Source organism: Portunus trituberculatus, chromosome 46 (genome assembly GCF_017591435.1).
Source record: "Portunus trituberculatus isolate SZX2019 chromosome 46, ASM1759143v1, whole genome shotgun sequence".
NCBI lineage: Eukaryota > Metazoa > Arthropoda > Malacostraca > Decapoda > Portunidae > Portunus > Portunus trituberculatus.
The window spans coordinates 10,739,058-10,765,911 of record NC_059300.1 but is presented as its reverse complement, the minus strand read 5'-3'; the positions used below and the strand labels follow the sequence as shown (position 1 = coordinate 10,765,911).

General features: G+C 43.4%; 1 protein-coding gene across 1 annotated transcript; it reads right to left on the bottom strand.

Moving 5' to 3' along the window:
- Positions 1 to 62: 62 nt before the first annotated feature.
- Positions 63 to 21,888, bottom strand: LOC123520275 (amino acid transporter AVT1J-like). Its single transcript, XM_045282420.1, has 9 exons — positions 21,364 to 21,888; positions 11,446 to 11,524; positions 10,796 to 10,995; positions 6,292 to 6,460; positions 4,017 to 4,196; positions 3,334 to 3,593; positions 2,931 to 3,134; positions 940 to 1,135; positions 63 to 314 (listed from the first exon to the last, which is right to left on the bottom strand). Exons 1-9 carry the CDS (start codon positions 21,395 to 21,397, stop codon positions 179 to 181), a joined length of 1,458 nt encoding a protein of 485 aa, XP_045138355.1. The 5' UTR covers positions 21,398 to 21,888; the 3' UTR covers positions 63 to 178.
- Positions 21,889 to 26,854: the final 4,966 nt, after the last annotated feature.

Here is a 26,854-nt window from a genome sequence, read left to right as displayed (position 1 = left end):
CATGCATCGCTACTTTTAGTGAAGAAAATACTGGTGATAAACTCATTCTTTATTTACTAGAGAGCAAAAGAATAGCACATGATATATTTCCGAGACAACCTGAAAGGCGGACGCCAGTATCACGGTGGCGGCATGAGGGCCTTCACAATCTGCAGGAGGTTCCGCATTGGTCACGCCGCTAAAAGAGACAGGAGCGCTGCAGGACAGCTGGGGACACGAGCGACGAGGCGGCTGTGTAGGTGGTGACCAGACTCCCCGCCAAGCCCATGACAACCACGCCCCACAGCACCACACGCTCCCATATGCCCACATTCCTGGGTCCAACACGAGGCATCTTAGACAACATTCACAACTTGCTGCCCAATGGAGGACGGAATATTCAATCTCCCTCGTTTCTGTCTACCATAGAAACCTTCCACAAGAACCTTGAAATCCTGAATCAGCCCTCAACCCCTTCAGTACTGAGACTTATCTTAATTAATTTTTGGTATAATTAGATGATTTAGTTCAAATTGGGAAGGATTTATAGGGGTCGGAAGATTTATGGCCAAAGACGTCACTATTTTAATCCCCCACAAAAGTTTCTGAAGTTGCATAAGATCACCAAATAGTAACCAGAAGGAATATGAAAACGCGTCATGGTGTCGAAGGGGTTAAACAGCCGTGACTTTATTGACAACATGACGGCCATAACTCACACCACGAAGCATTGAGTATCAGCCATAGAGGGACTGAGTGAATGAGAGCCCTTTCTAATCACCAGGTAGTGAATCATGAAGTCTGAAAAAGTGGAAAGGTCATCGTGGGAGGGCAAACAGTTACTACAAATAATTCCGTAGAATGTAACACCTGCCTAGCGAATTAAGTAGCTACACAGAACACCGCGAAAACCACAGATAGGCTTAACTGGGAGCCGGCGCTTCGTCCAAACTGGCATACCTGAAGGGCAGTCCTGCGGGGTCCTTGGCGGCGGTGAGGCGGAGGTAGCACAGCGGAGGCAACACGAAGGACATGATAGCGATGGTTGAGCCTCCCACCAAGTTCAGAATCGCTTGAAAGTCGGGCAACACCAGACTGACAAGCACTTCCACCGCCACCAGGCAGGTCCGGGCCGCGCTCCGCCGCCACCCGAACTCTGGCGGAGGGAAGGAAGTGAAGGTTGGGAGCCTGAACGTTGACAGACTGACTGGTAATTGCTGACGCAACAATGAGGTCATATGGCGCCGAGGTGACTTATGAGGTCAGGTCAGTCTTGGTGTCAAGATGAGGAAGATATTGGAATGTCATAAATTATCTCTCTCTCTCTCTCTCTCTCTCTCTCTCTCTCTCTCTCTCTGTAGGTGTTGCAAGAGTGTGAAGCAGGTGTTCTGAATAGCAAATACACACATTTTTTTCTATATCTTACTTTGTAGCATTTTACTTGATATCAGTTTGGCATTTATCTTTTTTATCATGGTGCACGGGCAAGTTTTGGTATTGATTATCATATGAGGTTTGTGTTGTTTTCCTTATTTCAATTTTTTCTAAGCAAGTCTGCAATTTTTTCTCTTTAGTTTGCTTGTTTGCGTTTTTTTCTCTGTGCGGAAACTACGTATTCATTTCATTTCATCAAATAATTTTTTTTTGTAACAATTTCCTAGCTATAACCTGCAAATTTTTCAGTTTTTTTTTTTTTCATCTTCTGTGTCACAATTCTCGACATTCACTTTACTCTCTGGGCCACATCACGACTTAGTCTACAAAAATAAGATGAAAAAAAGAATAAAACATCTCAAAGAACAATATCTTACCTATAACCTGCAAATTTTTCTTTTTTTCTTTTATCTTCTTTCACAATTCCCGACATTCCCTTTACTAACCGCCCCACATCACGCCTTAGTTCACAAAAAAAAGATGAAAAAAAAAAAAAAAAAAGAAAAACAAAACAGCTCAAAGAAAGCATCACAGGTAAAGAAGAAGAAAACGCAATCCTCACACCACGTTTATCCTTCCTACACACAGAGGCGACGATCTCAAGAAACCATCCGCCGCCTGAGTCACTGAACCTTCCACCACGGTTGTCCTAGAATTACACACGCGTGGGTTCCATTTGGCGAAAGAGGCCCCAGAAATAAAGCCCAATGCCACGACTGAGAGGAAAGACGAGTATTGAGCGTTTCTGAGTCTTCCTGCTTGATGAAAATGTAGAGGATCATACATTTTTCACATTTTCCTTTCTCATACATCGCCATTGTGAGGACGTGAAGGCCATTGAGAGCGCTGCGGAAAGGGACAAAAAAAAAAAGAAAAGAAAAAAAAGGAATGAAATGAGACTCACTACAGAAGGATGATGCATTTTAGAGCAGGACTGATCCCTGTTTTCTTTTTTTTCTTTTCTCACAGGTGAGAAAGGAGGAGGAGGAGGAGGAGGAGGAGGAGGAGGAGGAGGAGGAGGAGGAGGAGGAGGAGGAGGAGGAGGAGGAGGAGGAGGAGGAGAAGAAGAAGAAGAAGAAGAAGAAGAAGAAGAAGAAGAAGAAGAGGAAGAAGAAGAAGAAGAAGAGGAAGAGGAGGAAAGAAGTCAATCACTTCTCTTCCTCTCCTCGTCCCCTCCGTCAGGGCAGTATCTGAGCACGGAGAAGAGTTTTCTTGTCAATTGCCATGTAAACTGAATGGACACACACACACACACACACACACACACACACACACACACACACACACACGATAACATTCACGAAGGAAATCAAAGAGGAAAAATAATCTCATTCCTCGAAAACAACAACAAAACAAAAACTCGTACATTTTCCCTACAAGCAGGACAGTTCCAACAGGTCAAAGAAAACGCGACGTAAGAGAAAACGGCGAACAGAAATGAAGAGAAAACGCCGCCACGTCTGACTGTCCCCGAGGCAAGTTTCCCATGGAGTAACACTACCCTCAGATACACCCACCCAGAGGCACTCCAAGGACGTCCTCCAGCCCCTGCGCCACCGGATTGAGGAGGATGATGAAGGCGAAGAGGAGATGGACGAAGAGCAGGACCCGCACCACCGTCACCGCCACCCCAGACACCGCTAGCAGGATGTTGTTGGGCACAGTATCTCCCAGCACGCCATACCCGACCGCCGCGACAGGCAAGTACAGGCCGAAGAGCACTGCCGCGGAGAGAGAGAGAGAGAGAGAGAGAGAGAGAGAGAGAGAGAATATTAATTTCAAATCACCTCCTCCTCCATCCTTCTTATTTAAAAAGGTAACAAATAACACACCTTGAACCAGACACACATCCACATCATAACATACTTCTGACGCCATCCCTGTACTCACTCACGCCCTCACCCGCCCACGCCCACGCACCGAAAAAGGCCATGGCGACGCTGAGGGGGAAGCGCGTCCTGTCCACCATGTCGTTCTGGATGGTGGGGAAGGTGGAGGCGCCGCCGAAGGAGAAGAGAATGGTACCGAACCCGAGGAAGAAGGAGGAGAGGGAAGGCTGCGTGGTGGTGGTGGTGGTGGTGATGGTGGTCGTGTCAGATGATGAACCCCGCACCACTGTCATCACCACCACCACCACGCACTGCAGCACCGTCACCATCACACCCGCCACAGACGCCACCCTGTTGAAACACTGGTACTGTTAATATGGTGACTTGTCTATTATGTAAGGGAGGCTCCAGGCGACGGCTACAAAAAGGTACAAAAAAGGGCCCATGGAGTGCTTCAAATCTTCGTGTGCCTTTTAATTCCTTCCTGGTCCATATGTTGCCTGAGGTTATCAAAATGAAGTTAAAATCGCGTCATTACCAACCAAAGACTTAATGCTCGTGTTATCACATTCATTACTATCATTACTATCTTCATTATCATCATTTACAACCACCATTTTTATTCCTGAACCTGTGAAGATATGAAATAGATGCACTTCAAATAAACAAAAAGAAGATACATTACTTAACTCATTTTTATCTAATTTCCCTTTCAGTCAGCCATCATCACTAGCATCACTATCAGCCACTCAGCACCAAGGGACAGCGCCTTACCAGAAGTCCTTAGGAGTGGCGAGCCAGGAGGCGGGAGTCAGCAGGCAGGCCACGACCCCGGTACAGGAGCAGGGGGTCAACAGGGGCGCCGTCAGGGAGGCCAGCAGATCCCCGGCCAGGATGAGCACCACGGTGGATACGCCCATCAATGTGAGGGTCTGGGCCACCACCGCCACGCCGCTGACGGAGGTACGGGGCAGAAGAGTGAGGCCAGGGGATAAAGTGACTGGGGTTTGAATACAGTGGTAGAGGGTGGGGGTTCGCGATACGGTGGAGAAACATGTTGGAGGTGGAGAATACGGTGGAGAAAGAGGGTGGAGGTGGAGGATACGGTGGAGAAAGAGGGTGGTGGTGGAAGATATAGGGTGAACAAAAAGAGAGAGAGAGAGAGAGAGAGAGAGAGAGAGAGAGAGAGAGAGAGAGAGAGAGAGAGAGAGAGAGAGAGAGAGAGAGAGAGTTAAGGTGGAGGATATGGTGGAGAAGACGAGTGAAGAATGGAGAATATAGCAAAGATCAAGACAGGCATAAGGAACATAGGAATAGAAGATAAACTGAAAAAGGAGAAAAAAAAAGAAACACAAAGGAAGATGTGAAACTCACGTTATCACTTCATCTATGTCACTTATCTACGTTAACTTATCATCCCTCCCTGAAATCTGTCTCATCTTTGCTCTCCCTATTCACTCCTCACAATAGTCTGTCTACTCTAAAGTGGTCTCAGTCTGAATGGTGCCCTAGGGAATGCGTGGTTGTCAGCTCTTGAGGAAAACCGTGAGCTGTCCTTGTAATAAGTGCGTTGATCAACAGAAAACAAGTATTATTCACATCAAATCAATCACGTTATCAATAAGCTACAATGTGTTTTAACCCCTTCAGTACCAGGACTCGTTCCCATATTTCGTCTGCTTTCTATTTGGTGACTTTATACAGCTTGAGAAACTTGTGTGGGGATTGAAATAAAGAAGACTCTGGCCAACAATCTTCTGACCTCCATAGACCCTTCCTAATGTCAATAAAATCGTCTAATTATATCCAAAACATGTGATAAAAAATGCGTCCCAGTGCTGAAGGGGTTAAATCCAGGAGCCATTTTAGAGTAGACAGACTATAACATCCATTCCGTTTCAATCAACTGCCGGGCAATTTCAGAGCTAAGTTCTCCCTATTGCCTTTTTAGAATATAACTTTATTAACCATGAACTTGTTACACTTCATCGTAGCCTGATTAATGACTCCAAAAGTCTCTATAGCATCCCCCTTGTTCTAGCTGTGATGCTGCTTTTGTAGTATTTTTTTATCCTCTCTTCATCGACACCTCTCTAATGAACATAGTGCTGCAGAAGAGTATGGAGCGTCTGAGCACTGAGCGCAATACACCTTCGCAACAATAGTGACGCGTGGCGGGTGCTGGAGGGAAGGGAAAGAGACGAAGGTGTGCTGTAGTTGGTGAAATATTTGAGAAAGGAAAAAAAAAAAAAAAAGACATCGACACCTCTCCAATGAACGAAGTGATGCAAGGCAAGATTTGGAAATGGAGGTGGCGACAAGGGAAGGGAAAGAGAGGAAGGTGTGTTGTAGTTGGTGAAATATTTATGAAAGGAATAAAAAAGACATCGACACCTCTCCAATGAACGTAAGGCAAGATTAGGAAGCAGCGGAGTTGGCGACAAGGGAAGAGAAGGAGACGAAAGTATGCTGTAGTTACTGAAATATTTGTGAAAGGAAAAAAGAAAGAAAAAACGTAGCACCGCGAGGAGGGTTGAAGAGTATATGAGTGAAGAAAGAGTGAGGACAGAAGTAAATGGGAGAGTTCACCACCCACTCACCGAGCAAAGAAAACGGGAAATAGCCACCGAAGTTTTAATGAGATACTTAAGAAAACATTCCCTCCAAGTTTGTTTCCTGTTTCTCTGGCAACGATCCCAGATGTTTGTAGCTAAAAGGCCAGTTGTCCTACACCCGTACTACACAACCATACTATATATTATACATCCATCTTTTTTCAACCTATTTCTCTTTCTTGCTGTTGCGTGAAAAGATTCTCCTCAGTGTTAGAGCAGTGAATTCTTGTATAGTGCGGTGGAAGAACTGAATACCCTATACTGAAAATGCAGACTACACTTATACTTCCCCTTAGGAATGCACACTCTACTACACTGACGCATAACACTGAACGAGTCTGAGCGCTTCGTGAAAGGCCACCACCAACACACGCCTCACTCACCATCTACTTCACTAAAAACAACAACCAAACCGCTGGCGTCATGGTACTCACTATCCTGCCTTGCCCAGGGCGCGGCGTGCGATGGCCGGGTAGGGGCGGCGGCAGGGCCTGTGGTACTCCGGCCAGCGCTCCTCCAGCAGCACCCAGCACATCCCCAGCCGTGTGCCCGCGAACCCCACCGCCAGGCACAGTAATACCATCAACGGCACCCCCGCCCACCCTGCAGGAGGAGTGTTCAATGAGACTGTTGTGATTGTTTTAAGTAGTAGTAGTAGTAGTAGTAGTAGTAGTAGTAGTAGTAGTAGTAGGAAGAGGAGGAAGAGGAGGAGGTGGAGGAGGAGGAGGAGGAGGAGGAGGAGGAGGAGGAGGAGGAGGAGGAGGAGGAGTGATACTTTCAATTAAAAACACAAGAACCGATTAGTGAAGGAATGAAAAGTCAGACTGATGGAAAGGGAGAGAAGAATGAGAATGGAAAGGCAAAGGGGAAAGAGAAGATAAAAAGTGACGAGAGAGAGAGAGAGAGAGAGAGAGAGAGAGAGAGAGAGAGAGAGAGAGAGAGAGAGAGAGAGAGAGAGCAACACCAAGATAAAAGGATGGATAAGTATAGCTGTTTAACTCTCTCTCTCTCACACACACACACACACACACACACACACACACACACACACACACACACACACACACACACACAGACACACACACACACACACACACACACACACACACACACACACACACACACACACACACACACTTTCTCTTAGACATTTATTTCTCTTCAGTAGCATTTTGTTAAGTATGAATCGCTAATTTTAAGAAACTGTTCGAGTCGGCGGCGCATGGAAGCTCTATGATGCCCTGGTAAGGAAAGAAGCTTGGGAACAAAGGACTCAAGAGAAAGAGAGGAAGAGGAAAGGAGGTAAGGAGGAAAGGAGGAAAGGAGGAAAATGAAGCAAGGAGAGATTAATTACAGGAATGAAAATACGAGCGGAAAGGAAGAATGAAAAAGGATACACTGTAGAATAGAACAGCAAGGGGGGAGAGAGAGAGAGAGAGAGAGAGAGAGAGAGAGAGAGAGAGAGAGAGAGAGAGAGAGAGAGAATGTATTAGTGTGTGCGTATACTAATAAATGTAATAAAAAATAAAAATGAATAAATACAATAAATAAATAAGTAAACAAAGAAAAAGAAACAATGAAATCGATCAATAAACGCACATAAACAAAACAAAATATGGAAAACTATTTGTGAACCTAAAATAAAAATACACATAATCACCATAACACATTTTCTACAGACCTAAACTATTTCCGTCGCGCCTAAAGCAAATATTCTCTTCTTGGTCAGCTGATTATCTTGTCTTTATACGGGGGTCGCTGTTTTTGATGAGTCGCTTCTACCTGCCTATCACCAACCATGTCGTTTCGCAGCCCTTTCTCTCTCTTTCATGTCGTCTTGTATACAAATATTCTACCGCCCAGAAAAAACAAAACAAAACAGTCTTTCTCAAAATACCCATAATCACAGAAGGCTCCTTCATCTCTACGCCCCCCTCAATCCTTCCCTCCTCCCCATTCCCCATCCTTCCCTCTCATGCCCTAGAAAAAAAAATCAGTCTTTCTCAAAATATTCATAAACATATATATCTACGCCCCCACAATCCTTCCCTCATTCCCATCCTTCCCTCTCATGCCCTTCTTCCTCCCAGAATCCTATTATTATCTCATTAAGGAAGGGGCGACGACCCCCGCCGACCTACCTAATAAGGAGCGAGATTTTCCCCAAAAGCGCAATTACTCTTGAGACTGAAAGATTTATTGGCGAGGAGAGATGAGGTAATTCTTGACACATGGATTACGTCGGTCTCTCTCTCTCTCTCTCTCTCTCTCTCTCTCTCTCTCTCTCTCTCTCTCTCTCTCTCTCTCTCTCTCTCTCTCTCTCTCTCTCTCTCATTTTGCTCCATATTCAGAAACACTTCCCTCGATCATTCTTAAGGGCCACATAGAGACTTAAACGAATTCTAAAGTAAATTTGTCTTGTTGATACTGCAGAAATTTTATCAACCTCTTCAATACTGGGACACATTTTTACCTTGAGATTTGTGTATCATTAGACCATTTTATCATTTTATTGACTTTAAGAAGGGTCTGTGGAGGTCAGAAGATTAATGGACACACTCTTCACTATTGTAATCCCAACAAAAGTTCTGAAGTTGTATAAAATCACCAGATTGTAAGCAGAATGAATATGGAAAGTCGTCATGGTACTCAAGTGATTAACATGTCACTAGAATTACTGAAACACCCTTTAAAATCCGTGTAACTTCAGCTACAGCGCTTTGAAAACTGGGGGAGATGAGGCGCAGTAGTGTTTCAGAATGTGGGCTTTTGATTGCCATTCGGTACACCTTTTCCTAGTCACCAATCACTCTGAGACATCTTTACTTGTTCTACAGCCACGACTAATCTTTGAACTGAAGGAAAAAATTGTAACATGTATTTTTTAATCAACAATTTTCTGTGTAGATGCTTATAAATTGACTTCACGCAATGGTTCTGATGTTCCTAATTGTTTCGTGTCGCAGTGAAAGGGTTGTTCATTAAGGGAACGAGAAACACGACAACAGTGAATATATGCAGCCATCGGTGAAAAAAGAAAAAAACATGACAAGACAAGTTTCGAAAAATATAGGGCAGAATTTCGCTTTCCAGACAGGGCAATAGATTAGTAGGAACAGGACTACGAGGACAGCAGTGTGTGTGTGTGTGTGTGTGTGTGTGTGTGATAAAGTTTTTAGAGAAAGATGTGGGAAAAAAATAAATAAAAGACGAGAAACATTGAGCCTTACGTAACACACACACACACACACACACACACACACACACACACACACACACACACACACACACACACACACACACACACACACACACACACACACACACACTTCAAATCCTTTCTTCCCTTTTTAGTTCCTCTCCTTATTTTTCCCCTCAGTTGCCACACTCAAGTCACCCACTAGGCCTGCTGCTACTTCTGCTGCTGCTATTTCTGCTACTTGACGTCATTGTTTTCCTAGCAGTCATCTTAATCCCGGGAGTCATTTCCTCTCAAAGAAACATGAGATATCTTTTTTTGCTCCACCTTATCTGCACCTCGTCATCTTTCTCATTCTTTTCGTCCTCTCTTCTCTTCTATCTCTCTTCTACTCCCTCTGTCATTCTTGTTGCTCTTCGTCTTGTTAGAAAAGTAGTTTCCAGTGAAGGTACCCCCGGCATTTCTCCGCCTCGGTTTCATATGATTTCTGTGAGTGCCTGGTTTCGATGTGTGGTTTTCAAGTCACCCATCGTTAAAGGGATGTACAAGTAATAGGACTGGCGGGTGGTGCGGGGTCTCTGGATACCTCTGTATATGTAATGTCTCGCTGCGTTAGTAAATTCCCATCTCATTTGACGCAACATGAGAAGAAATGTGAAGATTATTGATTATTGTATGTATATCCGTTGACGGTATTTAACAGAGATGAAAAATCGTGATTGTGATTTGCTTCTTCCAAGGTCTCGCTGTCTTGTTGTTTGTTAGTTCCTAGTACAACTCCATTCCTATCACTAAAGGTGTTTATCGCCGTTTTGTTTCCATGTTCCTTACTTACCATGTCTATATCATCCATATCGCCGATCATTTTCCTATTATCATATCCTTCATCACAATGTTTCATAGCGTCTCGTCATCCAAGAACATGCCTGTTTGCCTTTGCCTAAGTACCTCATCGTCAGGTGAGGGTCTGAGGACAGCACCCAACCCGCAGAACACCATCATGCAGACCAGCTAGAAGAACCCGTTGCAAGACATTTCGCTGATTATTTTTTGTGTAGAAAGAAATTGTGAATAACTGGAGATTAGCTTTTGCAGGTTGCTGGTTACAAAAATGTTTGGGTGCTGTCCTCAAACCCTCAGCTGACGAGGAGATATGTAGCCTACGCACAGGTATGTTAATCTATTATGCACTGATTATGCACTCATCTATTTCATAATGCTTATTTCATTTTGTGTTAACAACTTAATATACTTTCATATTTTTTGGTTCGGTAATATGTTCATCTCATAGATTATAGAACAATCAAATCCCGAAGCCAATTCTGGTCCGTCCACTTCGCTTCGTCACATGTAGGAGACAAAATATCTGCTAGTAATGGAATGGAAATAATGCAAGAGTATCCAGAATTCTCAATCATTCATTTTTCTTTTTTTTTTTTTTGGTAAATTCTGGAACTCCATGATTGCTTCTGTATTTCCTCATTTGTATGACTAAATTGTTTTCAGGAGAAAAGTTTCAAAACACATACCCTCGAATTTTGGATGATAATTTTTGCATCTCTTTTTGGGATTGACTGACATTCAATGTTTTTTTTTTTTCAATCCTATTGTTGTCATCGGCCAGTGTCCCTCTTACAGTAAAGAGAAATAGAAAATAAAAATCGACTGTCATTCCTATTCAGTCCACTTCTCTCCGACATATGCCTAGACAAGAGCACTAGGAGTGGAATGAATCTTACCTGTGTTGGCCAGGGCGCGAGGCAAGGCCAGCACACCTGAGCCTGACATCTCCGCTACCAGGAAAGCGGCGGCCACGCACACACTGAGGCCCTTCCCAGCAGGCGAGGGGGTCAAGGTGGGGACAGGAGAGACAGCGGAGGCAGCAGTGTTAATAGCAGTGGTGGTAGTGGTGGTGGTAGTGGTGGGAATAGGAACCTTGCTGGTGGTGATGAGATGAATAACCCTTTACTGTTTATTAAATGAGTTTGTTTATATATATATATATATATATATATATATATATATATATATATATATATATATATATATATATATATATATATATATATATTTAGATTTTTTTTCAGACAGAGGGCAAATACAGGCAGGTAGGAAATACAGATATAAGTAATAAAAGAAAAATAAAATAGATGCATATTGGTACGTACTAAACAGCTGGCAACAATAACAATAATAATAACATTCACTACATTTATTACAATCTTCTTCTTCTTCTTCTTCTTCTTCTTCTTCTTCTTCTTCTTCTTCTTCTTCTTCTTCTTCTTCTTCTTCTTCTTCTTCTTCTCCTCCTCCTCCTCCTCCTCCTACTTCACCTCCTCCTCTTCCTCCTCCTCCTCCTCACCCCAGTACTCTTCTGTTCCCCACTTACCTTTCCTCCAGGCGCGGCGTGAGGATTGGGGCGTCCTTCCTCCCGCCGCCCTCCTCCTGACGCTCGTGACGGTGTTGGCCTGAGTAGAGGAGGAGATACTGTAAGTGAGGACGAGAGGGTAACCAGGAAGACCTCTGCATATGTAGATACACGCTCCATTCTCTTCACACACACACACACACGCACACACGCCCGGTAGCTCAGTGGTTAGAGCGCTGGCTTCACAAGCCAGAGGACCGGGGTTCGATTCCCCGGCCGGGTGGAGATATTTGGGTGTGTCTCCTTTCACGTGTAGCCCCTGTTCACCTAGCAGTGAGTAGGTACGGGATGTAAATCGAGGAGTTGTGACCTTGTTGTCCCGGTGTGTGGTGTGTGCCTGGTCTCAGGCCTATCCGAAGATCGGAAATAATGAACGCTGAGCTCGTTCCGTAGGGTAACGTCTGGCTGTCTCGTCAGAGACTGCAGCAGATCAAACAGTGAAACACACACACACACACACACACACACTATTAGATCATTCAAAGTCACTATTTTCCATCTTTTGTTAAGAATTGTTACTGTCTGTTAAATTAGTATCATTTCTCACAGTCTCTCTTTTTTTTTTCTTTTACCTATTTTCTCCTGTACCATCTTTATCTGCTCAAATCTCGTTTATCTCTCTCTCCCCTGTTACTTTTCCTTTCTCTTCTTTTTTCTTATATTTTTTCCTCTTCCACCTTCATTCACACTATCTTTACAACTAACTTTGCCACTTAAAACTCGCTACGCCCTCCATCACGCCCCAGCACACACACACACACACACACACACACACACACACACACACACACACACACACACACACACACACACACCCTCACCCTCAACCTCTCAGCAGGCAATGAACCTGACCTAAAAGCCTGGATAATTAAACTACCCTCTGCATCCACTTCTCTGCATCCACTACAAACAATACCATCCACTTGACCCTGTATCACACACTCCAACACCCCTCTCCCTCTCTCTCTCTCTCTCTCTCTCTCTATCCACTTGTTGCTCCACCATCACCGCTACATCCTCCGCCTCCTCTTCTCACTCCTCCGCCACGCTCAGGAATCAGTAGGCATTATCGACAAGGTCCTTAAGAAGCTTTGGTGTAATCCTCCTATCACTTCAGCGCCAGATGCTCCTCAGCTCACTCCTGCTGCTGTGACTATTCATTCTCTCTCTCTCTCTCTCTCTCTCTCTCTCTCTCTCTCTCTCTCTCTCTCTGTTAGCTTGAGTTATCCTTCGTTCTTCAGGTGTTCCGTTTGTGTTGTGCTGTGCTGTGCTGTGTGTGTGTGTGTGTGTGTGTGTGTGTGTGTGTGTGTGTGTGTGTGTGTGTGTGTTTCCTTTCACCAAGCTTCTGTTCAGCCGTATCTAATAGGCAGATAACAGGCTTGCGCAGTTCTGGTAGCGGCATATAACGGACAACAAATTTAGGCTAATGGAATAAGAAGAAACTATGAGAAATATCCTCCTTCGCGTCTTTCCTTCTTTCAGCAGGAGAAAAGAAAAAAAAACATTTCCTCGGATGGGAATAACGAGGTGAAGTGTTTTGTACTTTTTGCCATTACTCACTGCTGCTGCCGTGGGAGGAAACTGATATGAATGAAATAAACATCATAAACATTTTCCTCACCGCTACATCCATTGATCGGCAGCACAGCCCAAGGGAGCAGACTGTTTTCTTGTGCGCTCCGTCGTTCAAGGAAGAGATAAACACCGAGTTAGGAATCTACTCTGAAACAGTTCAACACCACGCCCAGACTCCTTTGAATAGAGTCTAAATTGTATCTATAAGAGTGTTTTACCGGTTCTAGTGATATAAACTAGACTTCTACATTATTAACAGGAAAAACAGCCTTGAGAACTGGGCTAATCATCTCTGTTCTGGAGAGAGAGCAAAGTAATTGTAAATATATGCCTCTGTCAGCTTGTATGCCATGAAGACTACACGCGCACCTCGGTGTTAAGAGAGGAAGGTGAAGTGAGCGGCACGCGTTGCTCCAAGCCTGGCGGTGAGGCGAGGCACTAGACAACTCAAGTGTCAAGGAGAGCCAACCACTTGTGTGTGCAAGAAGCGGCTGGCAGGAACGCGAGTACCTGTCTGAGGGGGAATGACACAATAGTTAAGAGAGCGAGTACAGCGTCCTTGCTCCTGAAATAGAACTTCTTTAGGATCACACTACTATTAACAAACTCGAGCACTTTTCAGGTGAGTTATGGAAAGTTACATTGCTTTAGTTTAGAGAGTGGAGGTGAGACAACTTGATGCAACCTAATCTGTCCTGCTCCATTCCAATCATCGATAGTGTGGTTGGCCCTCCCGTGATCCGCCATTTGTTTACACCGCACATCGAAACAATATTTGAAGCCAATTAATGCACAGGTATTCATGGTTGTTACTGCTCCCCTACCGTGAATGATGAATGGCTTGTTATTGCCGTCACGCCGACACAACTCTACACACACCCACACACACACACACACACACACACGGTGACATTACGAGGCAGTATCATGGATCAGCAATTGTGGCAAGCCGCTTAATCTAACAAAACAAACAAGCGTGAGTTTTCGCTATTGACACACCATGAATAGTTCGGTGAAAATAATAAGTGGGGAAGGCGGGGAATGGAGGGACTGTCTGACTGACGCCCTTGTGTCTTCTACGTGTTCTGACGCATGAGTGCACGCAGTGAAAACGGAAAGGCAAGATTGGAAGGAGGGAAGGTAAGTCAATTGTGATCATTTCATGTTTACCTTTAAAGGATTCAAGACAGTCATGCTGAGAAGAGTTCATGGCAGGTATTATTACACCTTTGGCTCTTTTAAGGCCACGGAGATGACTAGTCGGGTTCTCATGAGTGTTTTCCTCAATGATAATGCAGAGTCATTGTAAACCTTCCACTAGAGCCAATGAAAACACCCTTGAAAATATTAATGATTCCCCATATAACTTATTAAAAGTGACACTGAACACTTAGAGAACCATTCTAGAAACGCTTCAGCACCGCAACCCGACTACATTTAAAAGGCTGTAGTTGAAATTACTCTTTTTAAAGGTGATCTTACTATGTTAAAGACAGATTAACAAAATTTCTACATTATCAACAAGTTAAACGCTCTTCAAAACCCAGCTAATTCTGTCTGCACCCTTAAAGTCGTGGTAAGAAAGAAGAGCGTTTCCAAACAAGGGCCAATGAAGGAATATTTTTGTTCGTGTTTGGAGCGGTGAAGGGCAAGAGACAATCACGAAACAAAGGCAAGATCGCAACACCTGAGGATGAACCTGAGGTAAGATAGTGTAATGAATCATCCACGAGGTGTTGTTGGACAAAACATGCCACGGCCCCGAGGAATGTAGGTCAAGAGGAAAACATTTACTACATACACATCTTTGAGCACCCTACACACACACACACACACACACACACACACACACACACACGAATCGTCAACACGCTTTAGCCTTCCTTATCGATATGTAAAACCCACCTGCCTATGTATATTTTTTTTTTTTTTTTTACATTACAAGGGCACTGGCCAAGGGAAAACAAAGTGTTGGAGAAAAAAAAAAATCCCGCTGGTTGCCAGGCCCTGTGAAGAGGAAAGTAGGAGAAAGAGAAAAAACAAAAAAATCTAAAAGGAGGGTCCAGTTAACGTAAGAGGTGTCTTGACACTCCTCTTTTGAAAGAGTTTAAGTCATAGGCAGGTGGAAATACAGACACAGGTAGAGAGTTCCAGAGTTTACCAGTGTAGGGAATGAAGGAGTGAAGATACTGGTTAACTCTTGCATTAGGAAGATGGACAGAATAGGGATGAGAAGAAGTAGAGAGTCTTGTGCAGCGAGGCCGCAGGAGGGGAAGGCATGCAGTTAGCAAGTTCAGAAGAGCAGACAGCATGAAAACAGCGGTAGAAGACAGATAAAGATGCAACATTGCGGCGGTGACTTAAAGAATCAAGACAGTCAGTTAGAGGAGAAGAGTTGATAAGACGAAAAGCTTTAGATTCCACCTTGTTTAGTAAAGCTGTGTGTGGATCCCCAGACATGAGAGCCATACTCCATACACGGGCGGATAAGGCCCTGTACAGAGCAAGCAGCTGGGAGGAGAGAAAAATGGACGAAGACGCCACAGGACACCTAACTTCTTGGAAGCTGATTTAGCAAGAGTAGAGATGTGAAATTTCCAGTTTAGATTTTTAGTGAAGGATAGACCGAGTGTGTTTAATGTAGAGGAGAGGGAAGTTGAGTGTTATTGAAGAAGAGAGGATAGTTGTCTGGAAGGTTATGTCGAGTAGATAGTTGTAGAAATTGAGTTTTTGAGGCATTGAACAAAACCAGGTTTTCTCTGCCCCAATCAGAAACATATATGTATGTATGTATGTATAAAATATGTGTATGTGCCGAAATGTATAATGTATAAGCGTGTGCACGTGCTTCGATCCATATTCCTTTTTCAGATTCTGCCGGGAGAATTCCATCTTTAATAATTCGTTCTCTGATAAATTCCTGCAGTTCATCTTCTCTCTAAATATAAATTAATTTGTCACGGGAGGAATGACTCTGGGGCAGAAATCCTGTAGATGGAATGTTCGAGAAGATATGAACCAAAGAAATTTTACGATGCAAGGTACGATAGATAGATAGATAGATAGACAGATAGATAGATAGACATATATATAGATAGATAGATAAACAGATAGATAGATAAACAGATAGATAGATAGATAGATAGAGAGAGAGAGAGAGAGAGAGAGAGAGAGAGAGAGAGAGAGAGAGAGAGAGAGAGAGAGAGAGAGAGAGAGAGAGAGAGAGAGAGAGAGAGAGAGAGAGAAACAGTACACATACATACAAACATACATGCATATACAAACAGACAGGCTGACAGACAGATAGATAGATATGTAGGGAGGCAGATTGAAAGATAGACAATACACAGTGGCTGAGGTAGAAAAGGTATGTAAATGTGTAAGTGTATGCATGTATGTGTATGTATGATCGTATCGGGAGGTAATAATAGTTGTTCCCTCTTTCCGTGCATCGAAGAAATAGTACACGACAAAATGCACAAAAACACGCTTCTTTGTTGTCTGGCAAAGTGAGTGCGTGCGTGAGTGCATGAGCGTGTACGTGTGTATACCTGTGTGTCTGTGTGTGTGTGTGTGTGTGTGTGTGTGTGTATCCTATTCGTCCTACACTAAACTTCTCGTCCGTTTCCTTAAAAAATTCCCTGAGGAGAGCGGCATTTCAAGTGGCGAGGGCGGCAGTAACACGATAAGGTGAGGGCAGGGCGGTGCTGGGATGGGCTGGGCTGGGCGGGGCGGGGACGAAGGAAAGGGTGAAGGAGGGACACACTAGACTATTTTTCCCCGCCATGCCTCAGTGGTACCAAAAGGAGGATGCGAATTCTTGCCTTATACGACTTGCGTGGCTAGTCTCTGGGTCTTCAAAGGGATGAAGTAGGTGAGACTTATTGATGACTTTACCAACGAGTGAGTGAGTTTCAAGTCTATAAGGTAAAAAGAGTTTGCCAAAAATTATGTGCTGGTTGGAAGGTTAAATGTAAAGAGATCAGAACTTGGGAAATGTGAGTCTTGTGGATTTCAGATTTACTTCAGAAACTTGAGCCGTGATTGCAGTGATTGGATGGTGGCAGAGACGAGGGACAGAAAGGGATGCCACAGATAGAACTGTACTTAGTTTACGAAGGAGTTAAAGCATTCGCCAGACCAAAGGAGTTCATAGTATTTGGGTCAGCTGATCGTCTCCTTTTGCCGCCTCTGGGAAACGCGACCAGCTAACTTAAGGAGTGTGAGAAATCCGAATCCGCTCTCTTGTTCCCGAAGCCAAACTCTCCGCAGCTGATGTCATTGCCCGAAGGCTCGTAGACGTTGATGTCGATGATGCCTTGAGCCATTGATGTCTACCGAGGTGAAGGTGAACTAGAAGCACAATTGTTGAACGAAGTTTGATCCGCCGCAGCGCCTCAGGGAAACATGTATGTCTTTTGATAAGTCAGTGTCCGGGGAAGGTTTAGTTATGGGTTGATGAACTATGAACACAGTGTGTGGATCTGCACAACAACTACGGTCTGCGCTCCAGTGAGGATGTCAGCCATCGAGAATCTGCTCCTTTATAAGCTGCTTTTATTCGACTCCCCCGTGAAGCAGGTCCTGGGAGCTATCCTGCAGGTGCCTCGAGGCCAGTGGAGTGCAATGAAGACCATTCTTTTGCCTACACCAACATGAACACGCCACAACATTCCTTCAAGACACAGCCGTCGTAATCATCCACACCATAAGGCCATCTCATTAACTAGTAAGCAACCACAAGTAAAAACAGACAATATCTAAAAAGTATTAAACACAACCAAACACTTGACAATAAACAGTAAGACGTGGGAGGGACAGGCAGGCAGCAACACGAGTCAGTGGGGGCGCCCGGCGGAGGAATGACACCGAGGCGCGGATGAAAGGCAGAGAGGGAGGCGCTACTGACAGGTGTGGGATGGATTAGAGAGCCTTGGTGCACAATGTGATTATTAATTAATTCCAGATATTAAAGGGAGACTGGAAGAAGAAGATGACAAGGCAGCTGAGGGTGACGATGTGAGCGTCGGCCATGGCCTGGTGTCTGGCGTGGCAGGGCGTGCTATCTTCAGCTTGGTTTAGAAGGCATGCTAGGAGCGGGGTGACGAGAAAGGCGCCACACAGAACACACAAACTGTTCTATTGACACGATATAGATTGTAGCACAAACGAACTGATAAAGTACTTTGTTGATGGATAACTTGTGATTATCTTATCTTACTGACAAATATGCGTTTGTAGATGCAATGTTCAGATTAAATAATACATATTTAATACCTTCAAAGATAAGACTTTAAACCTTCATTCACAATAACTAAAAGAAAAGAACTAGAAAAAAGAAAAGAACTAGAAAAAAAGTGAAAAAACACTCATCACATCACGTCACATCATAACATCGTAGGAAAAAAAATCTTCCAGCACAACCACACATTCTTCATTGTTTTTCCTTACCTATGCATCCTTCCATCCTTCGCTGTTTTCCCTTACCTATCCGTCCTTCCATCCTTCACTGCTTTCTCTCACCTATCCATCCTTCCATTCTTCACCGCTTTCCCTCACCTATCCGTCCTTCCATCCTTCACTCCTTTTCCTTCCCTCACATGTTCGTATCTCCATCACACAATAAGTACACATTAACTCCTTCGGCACCATGACGAGTTTTTATATTCATTCTGGTGACTATTTGGTGATTTTATACAGCTTCAGAAACTTATGTGGGGGATTGAAATAGTGAAGACTCTGGCCATTAATCTTCTGACATCCATAAATCTATCCTAATGTCAATAAAATGGTCTAATCACACCCAAAACTCAAGGTAAAAATGCGTCCCAGTACTGAAGGGGTTAAAAACAGCAGCCACCATCCACGTGAGGGAAGGAGCCACGAGCGTCCTTACCAGGTGGTGCAGCAACGGTGGGCGACACATTAAGGACGCTAATCACACCTGCATTTTTCTGTATTGATTTCTCACGGCAAGGTTAGCGAGCCTCGATGTTGGCCAAGGTAAACAAGTGTGTGTGTGTGTGTGTGTGTGTGTGTGTGTGTGTGTGTGTGTGTGTGTGTGTGTGTGTGTGTGTGTGTGTGTGTGTGTGTGTGTGTGTGTGTGTGTGTGTGTGTGTGTGTGTGTGTTGCAATCGTTACTGTTTTTTTCTGTGCTCTAATGAAGCCTCTGTGATGTACAAGGTCAGGAGAATCATTATCATTATTATTATTATTATTATTATTATTATTATTATTATTATTATTATTATTATTATCATCATCATCATCATCATCATCATCATCATCAATATTATTACGAACGTTATAAAAATTAAGCTGTTTTTCATACTTCAACTAATGGACACATGTTACAGCTCTCTCTCTCTCTCTCTCTCTCTCTCTCTCTCTCTCTCTCTCTCTCTCTCTCTCTCTCTCTCTCTCTCTCTCTCTCTCTCTCTCTCTCTCTCTCTCTCTCTCTCTCTCTCTCTCTCTCTCTCTCTCTCTCTCTCTCTCTCTCTCTCTCTCTCTCTCTCTCTCTCTCTCTCATACACACACACGCAGACAACCCTGGCCGGAACACACTCGATTACAGGTAGCCGTGTGAAATGAAGGTAAATATGCAGGTAGTGATTGCTTCATTGGTCAGGTGATAGGGTGGCGATGACCAGGTATAACATACGTCCGTGCGTGCGTGCGTGTGCCTTTGTACGTGTCTGCCTGTCCGTGTGCATATAAAAACAAAAATAGTAAAAAAAAAAAAAAAACAAGAACCACGTAGACACACATTCACACATACACACACAAAAAAACTCTCTCACACACACACGCACACACAACACAGGAGGTGAGAGACGAACTTGTGTAATCCTGACAGGTATACGTGCAGAGGGTTGGGCTGGTCTGTGAATGTACGAGGCAGCTGATGGGGCGACAGTCTTGCGCTACACCAGGCAATCAGCGAGGCAGGGATAGGTATGGAGATTGGGAGATAGAAAAGGTAGGTATGGAAAGAGGTAGGGAGACACAAAGGTAGGTAGATACGAGTATATGGGTGGTTGGGTTAGGTAAGTAGATAAGGAAAGGAATAGTTAGATGGATGGATGGATGGATAGGTAGATAGATAGTTAAATAAAAAGATAGATAGATAGATATGTAGATAGATAGACAGATAAATAGATATAGATAGATAGATAGATAACAGACACAGACAGAAAGACAGACAGCTTGATAGATAAATACGTACATAGACACATAAATAAATAGATAGAAGGATAAATAGACAATTACTTAGTTAAAGACGCAAGAATAAAGATAGACAAAGAAATAACAAGAAAAAAGAAAAAAAGACAAGAACAATAATAGATAAAACACTAGATACGAATAAAAGAGAAAGAAAAAAAACAAAACACGGACCATCCATACACACACCATTCATCCATATACATACATACACGCATTCATACACACGTACATACACACACATGGGCTCAGGGATGCGTTATATAAATCACAGTAGTAATTTCAGAGAGAGAGAGAGAGAGAGAGAGAGAGAGAGAGAGAGAGAGAGAGAGAGAGAGAGAGAGAGAGAGAGAGAGAGAGAGAAATTCATGTAACTGTTAAGGTGGAATTGAAAATGTCACCAAAAACTATCTCTCTCTCTCTCTCTCTCTCTCTCTCTCTCTCTCTCTCTCTCTGTCTCATTTAAAAGCGAAATGAATATTCTTTTATTCAGTATTCATGCTCGTAATAAAAAATGTGAATATGAACCAGCCATACTGATTGAAAAAGCGATAACGTGATATATTCATTAGATCTTTTTCCTTATTGTGTTTGGCGTAGCTTTTATGACGATGATAATTCATGTATTTTTAAAGTAGCCTTTTTCATATTTGATAAATTTTCGAGGCATAAAATAGACTGACTGTAACATTATCTCTCTGTCTCTGTCTGTCTGTCTCTGTCTGTCTCTCTCTCTCTCTCTCTCTCTCTCTCTCTCTCTCTCTCTCTCTCTCTCTCTCTCTCTGCAGGTGTCCCTCACTGCCGTCACCTGCTTGTCAGAATGTGCCTCGTGTTTGCCTAGTTAAGTGTTCAGTGTGATGTGCGCGTCAGTAACAGCAGCATTCGGCTCCAGGCAATGAGACACAAAGCAGAAAGAGTGAGAAGCAACAACGCTCCACCAGTGACCATCACGCCGCCGCCGCCTCTGGGCTGCGGCTCAGTCTGATTAGTTAACTGTAATCCAAGGCAGGGACTCTTAGGATTACAGTGGTGTGTGTGTGTGTGTGTGTGTGTGTGTGTGTGTGTGCACGCGCCTGGCCTTACTTGCTACATCGTAGGACTTGGAGGAGAGGACCATCTCGACGTCAGGCAGCTTCAAGGAACACTACATCTACGTTGCATGTGGTCTGACTTCCCCATCAGCCCCGTCAAGGTCCCCTCAGGGTCGTTACCCACTAGGCCTGGAGCGCACAATGCCACTCCTTGCTCTGCTGCTCTGGGCCTCCGTGTCTTTTGTTTCTGTCGACCTCGGTTTTACCCTCCGCTGGTGAGCCCTTTGAAGACACCTTGGCCGTGGAGCTGTGTGGGTGAATACATCTGGACAGCCATGTCCGTAAGCCACGTGCCGTCTGTCTCGCGTGTGTGAGGTGGAAAAGAATGTGTGCAATGTTGAATGGGCGGCGCTGGCCTGTGTCTCCACGTGTTGCCTCGGTCTCAGGGTGTGGCGCACAGGAGGCGAAAGGAAAAATACAGATGTTGTCCGGCTTCAGGTGTCCTCACTAGTCTTTATCCTGGGGCGCCTCACGTATCGCTGAGGGACGTGACGGTGAAGGGAATGGGGCGGCTGAAAGGACGTGATCGTGTAAGGCTTAAGGGAAACGTCAATTAGGCCTAATGGTCGCTTTCGCCCCTTGTTTGCTAAGTGAACACTTAATCCATCACAACATCTACAGCATAATAATGAGTCCACTACACGACACGGCCTTTCTCCGTTAGTTCGAAGGGAAATGGTAGAATAATGGATAATTTGTGAGGTCTGGTTGCAAGTTACAACTCGTCTTACACCGTCTTCCTATTCTTTATGTGAACAAGGCAAACCAAAACTGTCTCCGTGACCATATTGTTGCGTAAGTAACGCGACCGTGACGCATCCATGAACCTGAAACACCGGAAAACAGAATTACCTTTCCCTTCCTTCCTCGCCTGAGAGACGCCGAGCAGTCTGTTCGTCCGCTTGTCCCTCGCCGAGCGGCGTCGCCACCTGCTGAGGAAAGGGATCTATGGAGGAAGACATCTAACAGTTAATATTTATGACACACACACACACACACACACACACACACACACACACACACACACACACACACACACACACACACACACAAGGAAAATAAACCTATATCAACAAATAAAAGCCAAATATGATGTAATGCGAAACAAAAGATACATATAAATAAATGAAAGAAACATCAAGAATGCATTTTTACCATGAGTCTCGGGTTTGATTAGACGATTTTATTTACAGTAGGAAGAATCTATGGTGGTCAGAAGATTAATGGCCAGAATCTTCACTATTTCTATCCCCACATAAGTTTCCTGAAGCTGTACAAAATCAGCAAATATTCACCACAACGAATATGAAAACGCGGCATGGTACTGAAGGGGTTAAGAATCTGAGTATATGGAATTCCCTTCCACCTGTGAGCTGCCTTTATGCTGACGGTGAGTGGTGCGTTAGGAAGGTAGATGGGGAGGAACCTTGCCGTATTCTATCCAGCTCAGTCACACAACACATCTCTTTTTGCTCCAGTGTCCCCAGTGACGTCAAAGGTGCCGCTCCTCGTCACCCAGCGCCGGCAAGGACCTAGCGCTGGCAGTGGAAGGAAATAACAAGCAAGCCTTTAAAATTGCATCTCTAGCGTGAAATATCATCTTGCCCATTTTATGAGTGACGGGGCGCGCGTGGCAAAAGATTTCAAATGCAGCGTCCTCCTGGTGTTTATGGCGACGCCCTTCCGTGTTGTGTCTCTCCCAGAATCCTACTGACGCAAAGACATATACCCGGAAGAAAAATAATAAAACCACATTAAAGGAAAGGGAATAAAAACGCAGACAAAAAAGAAAAAGAAAAAACGATTTAAAATATAAGTGAATGGATGAGTTAGAAATGAAAAATATAAACATCTTTTTTCTTCCTTCCTTTCTTTTCTCCCTCATCCTTTGCAGTCACTCAGGAGGAAAGCACTATACGTCCCCTCCAGGAATAGAGTGACACCCCCCAACGATGCATCTCTCCTCTTTCTCTCCTCTTTCACGTCCCCTCCAGGAATAGTCATCCCGCCCACTCCCGATGCATCTCTCCTCTTATTTGTCTTCATGGAACTAGTGTATCTAAATCTCTACATACTCTTCTTCTTCTTCTTCTTCTTCTTCTTCTTCTTCTTCTTCTTCTTCTTCTTCTTCTTCTTCTTCTTCTTCTTCTTCTTCTTCTTCTTCTCCTCCTCCTCCTCCTCCTCCTCCTCTTCCTCCTGTATCTCTCTTCTCTCTTGTTACTGTCTTCATGGAACTAGTAGTATATTTAAATCCTTCCATACTCTTCCTCTTCTTCTTCTTCTTCCTCCTCCTCCTCCTCCTCCTCCTCCTCCTCCTCTTCTTCTTCTTCTTCTTTTCTTTTCCTCCTCCTCCTCGTCCTCGTCCTTGTCCTCCTCTTCCTCCTCCTCTTTCTTCTCCTCCTCGTCGTCGTCGTCGTCGTCGTCCTCCTCCTCCTTCTCTTCTTTCCCTCTCCCTCCTCCTCCTTCTCTCAAGCGGCCTTTCTTTATTTCTATCCCTGCCTGGTCTCGAGTAGCAGAAAAGTGAGACTCGTAAAGACCGCAGCAGGTGTCTTTGTTCCTGTCTCTCTTCTGCATCTCTGTGTCTCTTCTTGCCTTTGTTGTTGGTGGTTTTGTTAGCGCTTACTGATACCTTTATTTTATTCTATTTATCTTTTTGTTTATATTTTTTTTTATTGTATTTGATTTTCTCTGTGTCGTGTCTTCATTGTTTTATTTTTCATCTTATTTTCTTCTTATTTTCTTCATGGTTTGCGTTTTTTTTTTTTTTTATTGTGTCGTTTCAATTTGTCAGTTTATTTCATGCATTTTTAACTCTCTTTTCTTTCAGTGACGTGTCTTTATTATTCATTCTTTCATCTATTCATTTATTCATTCGTGTTGCAGGTGCTTCTGACTGCTATCCTGTTTGCATTTCTCAAGTTTATTTTTTGGTAACTTTTTTTCTCTATTCCTCTCTGCATCCGTTTTTATTTTCATTATTATTTACTTGCTTATCTGCGCGTGTTGCTTTATGGCGCTCCTCGTTATTACCATGTCATTTGCATTTGCCAGTTTATTTCAAGTAACTCTTCCCACTCTGCATCGCATCTTGTTAAATCTCTTGATGTGTTTATCTCAAAGCTGACTCGACCTTATGTTTTCTCTCTTCTGCATATTTAATCTTTTATTTTTCTGTTCGCATCACATAAATTTCTCTTCGTTTTTATCGCTTCTAACTCTCCATCATCATTATTTCTTATTCTCGATGGTATTTTCTTACACTTCAATTCATTTTCCTATGTTATTTTTCCCTGGCCCGTTTGAAACTTAAGTATTTCTCAGAATGTTTTAAGAATTTTCTCGTATCTTGTCTCGTCTGTCCTCATCACTTTCCTTATAAATTACATGTCCACTTCTTTTCATCGCACTCGTCCTCCCTAGTCACCAAGAGCCTCACGTCACCCTCGAGCCACTCAACACACACCTCCATTAATAATAAGCACAAGTCATCACACCACGCACGTCCCCTCTAGCGAATGTCAAGTCTACCAGGTACGGCTCGTCAAAGGAACTAAAGATACCTTGAGGAGACAACAAAAGTGTGTGATAGAATCGAAGAATGTGCACCAACTGAAGAAGAAGAAGAAGAAGAAGAAGAAGAAGAAGAAGAAGAAGAAGAAGAAGAAGAAGAAGAAGAAGAAGAAGAAGAAGAAGAGGAAGAAGAACAAGAACAAGAAGAACAAGAACAAGAATAACAAGAACAAAAAGAACAAGAACAAGAGAGAGAGAGAGAGAGAGAGAGAGAGAGAGAGAGAGAGAGAGAGAGAGAGAGAGAGTATATTATGGATACAGAAGAAAAGGTCTCGAGAATCAGACATTTACTGAAGACAGAGGCAAAAAGACAAACATCAGTCCTATGTTTGATTCCCTCCTCTCTCCTCTTACGTCTCTCCGTCCCTCTCTTTTTTCTCCATCTTCTTCTACTCTTACTTCTTCTCCTATTCTGTTGTAAGGTGCTCTGTTCTGACGCTGAAGGGATATTTGAGTTGGAACGTGTGTGTGTGTGTGTGTGTGTGTGTGTGTGTGTGTGTGTGTGTGTGTGTGTGTTAAAGTTACTTGCTACTCACACTTTCTGATTCAGATTCCTCCTACCTCTCTTCTCTATCACAGCTTCTCCCTGGTTCTAAAAAATGAGAAAATAGATTCAACAGGATAGCAGAGGCGGGTAAGGCCACAAATGCTACTCCTGACCGCAGCGTCGAGTCATCTAATCTTCTTATACTTTGTTTTCGCGAAAGGGAAGACTTGAAGGCCAACCAACATTAATAATATTCCCAACCCTCCAAGAATCTATTAGTATATGATGTTGATTCCAATTCCCTCTTCTCTTTGTGGCTTTGAGAAGGCAGTAAACAACGACTACATGTCCTTTGATAGCTTCGGTAACAAGCGTCTCTGTAGCGTGATTGGCAGTATCAATGTGTGTTGTGGCTGATTGAAAGGTATCATTGTCCCTGTGGAGAATAAATCAAGGCCTGTTGCGACTGTTACGAAAAGCTAAAAGGTTATACAGAAGACTTCAAACGTTAACAGACTTTAAGACCCTTACTGGACAATTACGAAGGATTACAAAATTAGATTCGACTCTAAACATCAACACAATTTTAGATCCTTCTTAGACTGCTGAATAAATAGAGCTCTGGTAAGAAAAAATACAAAAAAAGATTAGAAAAACATTTTAAACATCAACAGACCTTTGAATCCTTCCTAGAGAGCCACAAAAATCTTACAAACATATTACAAAACATTTCTAAACATCAACAAAATCAAATCCTTCCAAAATTATTGAACTAAATCATTTTAACAACCTGCATGGACGACTGTGAATAAAATAACAATAATTTAGTACACTTCATGCAAGACAGAGCTCAAGTTACGTCAGAGGGAGAAGCCTGAGTGAGGGAAACCAAAGCCACAGCAGCAAATCTCGTGGCTGGAACAAGTTTATGGTTGGTGTATAAATTAATTCATGATGGAAAGGATGCGTGTTAGGTGTGTGTGGGAAGGAAGCCTCACACGAACACCTGCAATAATGGAGAGAGAGAGAGAGAGAGAGAGAGAGAGAGAGAGAGAGAGAGAGAGAGAGAGAGAGAGAGAGAGAGAGAGAGAGAGAGAGAGAGAGAGAGAGAGAGAGAGAGAGAGAGAGAGAGAGAGAGAGAGAGAGAGAGAGCCTTCCACCTGTTGCTTGTCATTGAAGATGAATGCTGCTACCATGAACATGTATTCGCCAAGGTTTTAGGTAACGCGTCTCTTTCACATCTGGACTACTTACTCTTGACATGAGAAAAATGTAGAGATCAATAAACTGTAATTTATATTTTGATTAGATAAACGTTTTACAATGATAAATCTGCAACTATTAAAAAGACAGAGTGGCAAACATTTACTCACTTAAAAAAAGAATTTAAAAAGTAAACAGTAAATAGATAGACTAATTAAGGAAT